Source organism: Acanthochromis polyacanthus, chromosome 1 (genome assembly GCF_021347895.1).
Source record: "Acanthochromis polyacanthus isolate Apoly-LR-REF ecotype Palm Island chromosome 1, KAUST_Apoly_ChrSc, whole genome shotgun sequence".
In the NCBI taxonomy this organism is placed as follows: domain Eukaryota; kingdom Metazoa; phylum Chordata; class Actinopteri; family Pomacentridae; genus Acanthochromis; species Acanthochromis polyacanthus.
In genome coordinates this window covers 35,872,254-35,878,970 of record NC_067113.1, presented here as the reverse complement: position 1 = coordinate 35,878,970, position 6,717 = coordinate 35,872,254, and the positions used below count along the sequence as shown (strand labels likewise).

The 6,717-nt window shown below is 41.1% G+C and overlaps 2 protein-coding genes across 2 annotated transcripts in view; one reads left to right on the top strand and one right to left on the bottom strand.

Annotated features, from left to right (window-relative positions):
* Window positions 1–656: 656 nt before the first annotated feature.
* Window positions 657–3,163, top strand: ap4s1 (adaptor related protein complex 4 subunit sigma 1). Its single transcript, XM_022220280.2, has 6 exons — window positions 657–920; window positions 1,744–1,883; window positions 1,999–2,085; window positions 2,158–2,226; window positions 2,714–2,725; window positions 2,914–3,163. The coding sequence occupies exons 2-6, from the start codon at window positions 1,746–1,748 to the stop codon at window positions 3,040–3,042; spliced, it is 435 nt and encodes a 144-aa protein (XP_022075972.1). The 5' UTR covers window positions 657–920; window positions 1,744–1,745; the 3' UTR covers window positions 3,043–3,163.
* A 128-nt stretch (window positions 3,164–3,291) lies between these two features.
* The window catches only part of hectd1 (HECT domain containing 1), a gene marked incomplete at its 5' end in the record, with an annotated part of 45,403 nt that continues 41,977 nt past the window's right edge, over window positions 3,292–6,717 (bottom strand). Inside the window, 6 exon segments of the mRNA XM_051946236.1 lie at window positions 3,292–4,057; window positions 4,217–4,361; window positions 4,448–4,598; window positions 5,617–5,710; window positions 5,787–5,865; window positions 6,481–6,639. Of these exon segments, the coding sequence (XP_051802196.1) occupies window positions 3,920–4,057; window positions 4,217–4,361; window positions 4,448–4,598; window positions 5,617–5,710; window positions 5,787–5,865; window positions 6,481–6,639 (766 nt within the window).

The window sequence follows — 6,717 nt, the reverse complement described above, 5'->3', positions numbered from 1 at the left end:
AGAATGAAAGTTTAAAAAAATGCAGAATCAAAACTATGAGATAAAATATCAAAACTCTCATTCGAAAAGTCATGCAATGTATGTGTCAAAAAATAACATCACAATTTATACTTGTCAAATCAAATGTATAAGATAAGAATTCAAAAATGAGACATACATGTAAAAAAGAGATTTAATATCTAAATTTTGGCTTGCAGTGCCAGTATTTGCGGATAAAAGCAAAAATTACATAATTAAGTCAAAATGATGAGTCAAGAAGTAAAAATATTAGATTAAAATCAGAGTAGTCCAAGAATGGACACACATTTTGACTTCTAAAGTTAATATTATCAAATGAAGTTAACACTTAGATGATAAAAGGTCAAATTTCTAACTTCTAAAGTGAAAATATAAGATGAGTTAATTAATACAATTACTTAAAGGTTTGACTTTTAACTGATAAAATTCAAAGCTGTCATGTTTTTGAAATGAATGAGAAAAAATGACTAATATTAAAAGATAAATATGAAAAGAAAAATCAAAAATAAATGTCAAAATAAAATTAAATAAGTCAATATAGTGTATTTCTATATTCTGTTATTTTTTCTAAAATTAAAGTTTTATTTTGATCACTGAAGAGACATTTCTCAACGAGTAAATCTGTTACCTGAACGCATCAGCGTGCGCCTCAATGCGCATGTGTCAGAGATGCTAAAAGCTCGGCTAGCTGTTTATCATCATTAACTGAAGCTTCCAGGTTATTATTTGTTGATTATTTCACTTTAATTCAGCCGTAATTTAACTTTCAGGCTGTGAACCGACAACACCGACTTAAAACGTCATGCGAACCGGATTAAAACCCGGTAACGGCGGTTTGTGTCGGTGTTTGTAGCCGCTTTGATGGAGCTCATTTAGCTGCAGAGGGAAGCCAACAGCCACCGGTAAGTTTGACGGAGCCACTCGTTCTGTGGTTTAACGGACACGTTAACGGGTTAAAACGCCGTTCTTACCGGATAGAAACAGTTGAAGTGAATAATGTGACTGCAGTGATATGATGCTTTCAAGTGCTGTTCGAACTTTCTGCTATCAAACAGTTTCTGGACATTTTTAATTAACTGACTCGTTTTTCTTCACTGTGGTTCATTTTTAATCTAAATCTGCAGCTCTGAGGAACCAGAACATCATGAAGGAGGAGAGAGAACTCAGAGATGTCTAAGAATTTACCCAAATCAAATGGAAATTAAGTTAACATGAGATAATCTGATCTGCAATGACCAGAACTTTGTCAAAAATGGTCTAAAATTCCTCAAAACTTACTTAAAACGCCAAAATGTTGTTATAAAATACAAAAATGTCTTAGAGGACATGAAGTCTGTCTAAAATGTCAAAAGAAAATCGTCCAAAATTGCTAGTAAGTTGAAACAACTCAAAATCAGTTTACAGTGACATTTGTTTGCTGAAAGAAATTAATCCAAAAACGGCTCAGTTTGCTTGAAATGACAAAATACCGTCTAAAGTGACTTTTTATGGAAATTTCTCTTTGCTTTTATTACAAATACATTTTTTTTAATGATTGAAACTTGCCTAAAATGACTCAACACTCGTTTAAAATGGCAAGATTTGTCCACATTTGTTTTCCAGGTTTAGTGATGTAAAGTTATGGCATGTGAACGTGTTGTATGTTCAGGATGTTGATATTCTAACGTGTCATGAAGCAGCAGAGATGATTCCGTTTTGTCCAAAGTGTCCTTCTTGTTTGTGCAGCGATGATAAAGTTCGTCCTGATGGTGAACCGTCAGGGTCAGACTCGTCTTTCTCGATACTACGAGTCGGTGGAGCTGAACAGGAGAGCGGCGCTGGAGGCCGACGTGGTCCGCTGCTGCCTTAGCCGCAAGAAGGACCAGGTCAGTGAACGCACCACCAGTTTATTTAAAGTCCACCGGTACGGACGGTCAGTGAACGCACCACCAGGTTTACATCATAGCAGCAGCTTTATTTAACTGATTTCTGTGCTTCAAGTGTTCCTTCGTCGAGTACAAAGACTTCAAGCTGGTCTACCGGCAGTACGCTGCTCTCTACATCGTAGTGGGGGTCACTGACAGCGAGGTGAGTAGCAGCTGATCAATTAGACACTGACCAATCAATCAGCAGCTCAGAGTCTCCGTCTCTCCTCCACAGAACGAACTCTCCATCTACGAGCTGGTTCACAACTTCGTGGAGGTTCTGGATAAATACTTCAGCCGCGTGGTGAGTTCAGGGCCAGCAGACGGATCACGTTTAAAACTCTTTACTCAACTAAGAACCAGAAAACGTTCTGAGTTCAGTAAGTCTGCAGTCGCTTTAGTCAAAAAAACATTTGTGTCAGTTTAGAACAAACGTTTCTGAACCTGGAGTTAATTAACTTTAAAGGTTCATATTAATGATTTCTGAATGAATTCCTGGTCTCAGATTATTTTCAGCTATGATTAATCAATACTTATTTAACTTGAGTTATGTTATTAAAAATGGTGAGAAAACACCAAAAGTCAATCTGACTTCTACAAACATCCGATTGTTGTTTGACCAAAAGTCTCAAATTGAGGATTTTCAGTTTATTATTTTTTTTAGATCTGATAAAATACAAAAATCAGATTTGAGAAGCTGGAGATCATTTTAAAAAAAAACAAAAAAACCCCCTGATGTTTGTGAAGTTGTGAAGAATCTGTTTAATTGTTGTGTGTCTGTGTCCCAACAGAGTGAACTGGACGTATCCTTTAACCCGACAAGACACATGTTAGCAACACGCTAATGCTAAATGTGGAAATGTAACGACCACAAACACACACAAAAAACAAAACAAAACATGAATTTGTTGTTAAATCTGCACTTAAAAGTAAAATTTTAGCAGTAAAGCTGCTTCGTTGTTGTTCGTTTTCTTGACACTGACATCATCAGATCATGTTCAACCTGGACCGAGTCCACGTCATCCTGGATGAGATGATCCAGAACGGACACATCGTGGAAACCAACAAGAGCCGCATCCTGGCGCCGCTCACTGCCATCGACAAAATGGCCGACAGCTGACAGGAAGTGATGTCATAGACTGTAAAGTGTCAATGACATCAGTTTTACATTTAAAAAATAAAGAATATAATCTGTGAAAAAGAAACATCTCCCATATAAATAAAATTACTTCTTAAAATTATTTAAAATTGTCAGAAATTATTTAAATGTGAAGAGATTCTTGGTCTCTCTGAGCTGCCGTACTTCCTCATTCTCACTTGCTTTCAAAATAAAACCACTTCCTGTTAGAAAGAGAGGCTAGGACTCAGGTTTACGTCATAGTTTGCAAACATTTTAATGATTATTTTTTGGAGCATACACATTTGAAAATATCTGTTTACCTCAAACTGCAACTTGAGTTAAATAAATGTTTATAATATACAAAGAAAATACAGGAGAGCAGAGCTTCGGACTTTATCTCGTTTTTCTCTTCACATGTGCCTCGCACACCACCAGTGTTTGTGTTTTCGTCTCCAGAGCTTCGTCGTAAAACAAACAAACTCGCCGACTTTCGACCTTGACGGCGGCCGGAAAACAAACCGGGAAACTCGTCGCACGAAACGAAAGGAAAAGCGATAAAAGAGGAAATAAAAACAAAGAAGAAGAAGAAGCATGAGGAGGAAACAGAAGCTACGAGTCAAACCAGGAACCAAACAGACGAAGAGGAGGAGGAAGAGGAGGACACGCGCGCATACACACACACACACACACACACACAGCAGGAGGATGAGGAAGATGAAGCTGCTGCTGATGAAGATGAGGCTCCTCCTCCTCCTCCTCCTCCTCCGGTCCGTCCGTCCGTCCGTCGGCTGGTTTGATTGGCTGGCTGACCGGTCCGTCACGCGGCAGATGGACAGGTGTTTTTGGAGCATGCTCAGTGTGGCTGTGGTGGGCGCGGTCAGTTGAGGTGGAAGCCTTTCTCCATGGTGGCGGCCAGCAGACGCTCCCTCATGATGTCCTCAGAGGAATACTCAGGCAGCTTCAGGTAGTGGACGCAGGTGTTCACCGACGGGTAGCTGGAGTCTGTGGCGTCCACCTGGGGACAGGCAGCCAATCAGAGCACAGAGAGTCAGCACAGAGAGCCAATCAGAGCACAGAGAGCCAATCACAGCACAGACAGTCAATGAGAGCACAGAGAGTCAATCAGAGCTCAGACACCCAGCAGAGAGCTGCAGCCAATCAGAGTTCAGGGTACCTTGCGGACGATGGTGAGGCGGGGGTGCAGGTTGGCCAGGCCTCCAGGGGGCAGCGTGGAGCAGCCGGTGGTGAACTGCAGGAAGGCCTTCCTCTCATCGGACGACATCCCACAGAGAACACGGACGAACCGCAGGAAGCCGGGGCTGACAGACAGGAAGTAGACCGTCAGCATCAAATACCAGCACGCTTTTATTTTGAAAGACCCACTACCAGCCGTGTGACGTCATACCTGTCTCTGGTGTAGCCCAGCTTTGGTTCGGTGTAGTTGATGATGTCATCGGCGGTCCAGGAAGGTGATTGGTTCCCACAGAGGATCATCTGGACCTCCTTGTGGCTGAAGGAGCTCAACTTCTCCATCGGAAAGACGCGATTAAAACCCTCTGAGGAGAGAAAGTAACAAATATTAATTGAAATAATAAAATATCATTAATGAGACGGAACAGGACAAAAATAAACACTTTTAATCTGAAATGATAGAAGATATGACAGAACAGGAGAAAAAAACTGAATAAAAAACCTCCTGGATGAAGAGAAAACATTTATAGAGAAGAGCCAGAAAATACATCAGGACCATTAAATTAGAAATATTTAATCTTTTATAAAAATAATAAAAAATCTAATTTATTCATAAAGATTAGTTTATTATAAAGACATTTTTTTCATTAAGTCAAAACCTTTTCAGCCTTAAAGGAAATTTCTCGTTTTTATAAGAAAACTATTCAAAGAAAAAAATCTCAAACTAAAATTTTTCTCAGAAAAAAATAAAAGTTTATCATAAAAAAAGAGAAAAGTCTTAAAATCAAGAAAATAAACTTTCCCAAATTCAAAGTTTCAGAGAGAAAAAAAATTAATGTCTCAGTTTGAATAAAGTTTATTTAGGAAAAAAACAACTAAAAATAGAAACAAAAACTTCTGTCAAACTTATTTTGAAGAAAAGTAATATTTTTTGTTTAGTTTGTATTCAGAGTGTGCAGTTGTCTGGTAGGTTGTGTCGCTGTCTGGTAGGTTGTGTCGCTGTCTGGTAGGTTGTGTAGCTGTCTGGTAGGTTGTGTCGCTGTCTGGTAGGTTGTGTCGCTGTCTGGTAGGTTGTGTCGCTGTCTGGTAGGTTGTGTCGCTGTCTGGTAGGTTGTGTCGCTGTCTGGTAGGTTGTGTCGCTGTCTGGTAGGTTGTGTCGCTGTCTGGTAGGTTGTGTAGCTGTCTGGTAGGTTGTGTCGCTGTCTGGTAGGTTGTGTAGCTGTCTGGTAGGTTGTGTCGCTGTCTGGTAGGTTGTGTAGCTGTCTGGTAGGTTGTGTAGCTGTCTGGTAGGTTGTGTAGCTGTCTGGTAGGTTGTGTAGCTGTCTGGTAGGTTGTGTAGCTGTCTGGTAGGTTGTGTAGCTGCGTGTAGCTCTAGCTGTGTACCTCTGAAGGCCTCCATCTGCTTCTGGATCCCCGTGTGCATACAGAAGTCAAACATCAGCTCCACGTACTCCTCGGCGTTCTCCATGGTAACCATCTGGAACATACATGTGGATCAGAACCAGAACTTTCTGAGGCTCCAGCTCTGGACCAATCAGCTGATCCGATCTTACCTCGTCGTCTCCGTTGGTCTTCAGATCCACAGCAGAGAAACCGTGAACTTTGGAGGATGGACAGAACTGGAAGTTCAACCTGCAGACGACAGAATAAAATATTACTAAGAATTATTCAAACTGAATAAGATCTGGATCTCTGTTCTGAAAGTTCACAAATATTTTCTGAAAAACAATTAAAAAAATATCAAAGTTCAGATGTTTGATCATTAAAAAAAAAAACATTTTTTCTGAGATATGCTTTTCAAAATAACCATTTCAAACTGTAATTTTTAGGTCGGGTTGCTGGTGTGTTTGACATCACTGGTAAAATAATGAGAGTAGATGAACCGAGGTGGCGACGTCATCGAGTTCACTGGTGTTCCTACTGGCCGTCTAAGACGCGCTCCACGTCAACGAAGCGTTCTAGTGTTCTCTTGAGTCCACACCTGCCACGTACAGATGTGGATATTTGGTACTGAGAACCGGCCAGCACAACCTGAATACTGTTGTTGTTGTGCGCTGTGAAAACTCAGACCGATGTTAAAACAATGGTTCAGATAATTGGTTCCACATAGACGGACCTTTTCCTCCTACTCCCTCGCCCCCCGTTATGCCTATCTGCCCCCCTCCTACTTTGACAAACACTGGTCTCCAGTAACTGATGGTGAGGCTGTTGCCATGGTAACCAGCCGGTGTCCAATCAGAGCCTTACCCGAGGTCCTCGATGCTGAGCGGGGGTCCTGATCCCAGCGGGTTCCTCAGCATCAGGTCCTGCAGTCTGGTGTTCTTCTCGTCCTCAGAGAGACTCTTACTGGACAGAATCTGGCGCCGCTTCACCGCCAGCTCCTTGACCTCCTTCAGGAAGCTCGCCCTGCAGCAGGAAGTGGACACAGTGACATTTCAGAATAAGAGCTTCATTATCAACAGACTTCTGTCTGTTTTCACAGTT

Excerpts from the sequence above, each read along its gene's own strand:
- ap4s1 (XM_022220280.2), top strand. The coding sequence starts at position 1,746 with ATGATAAAGTTCGTCCTGATGGTGAACCGTCAGGGTCAGACTCGTCTT. Across the intron at positions 1,884-1,998 it reads TTAGCCGCAAGAAGGACCAG|TGTTCCTTCGTCGAGTACAA; the intron begins GTCAGTGAACGC and ends CTGTGCTTCAAG. Across the intron at positions 2,086-2,157 it reads TGGGGGTCACTGACAGCGAG|AACGAACTCTCCATCTACGA; the intron begins GTGAGTAGCAGC and ends TCTCCTCCACAG.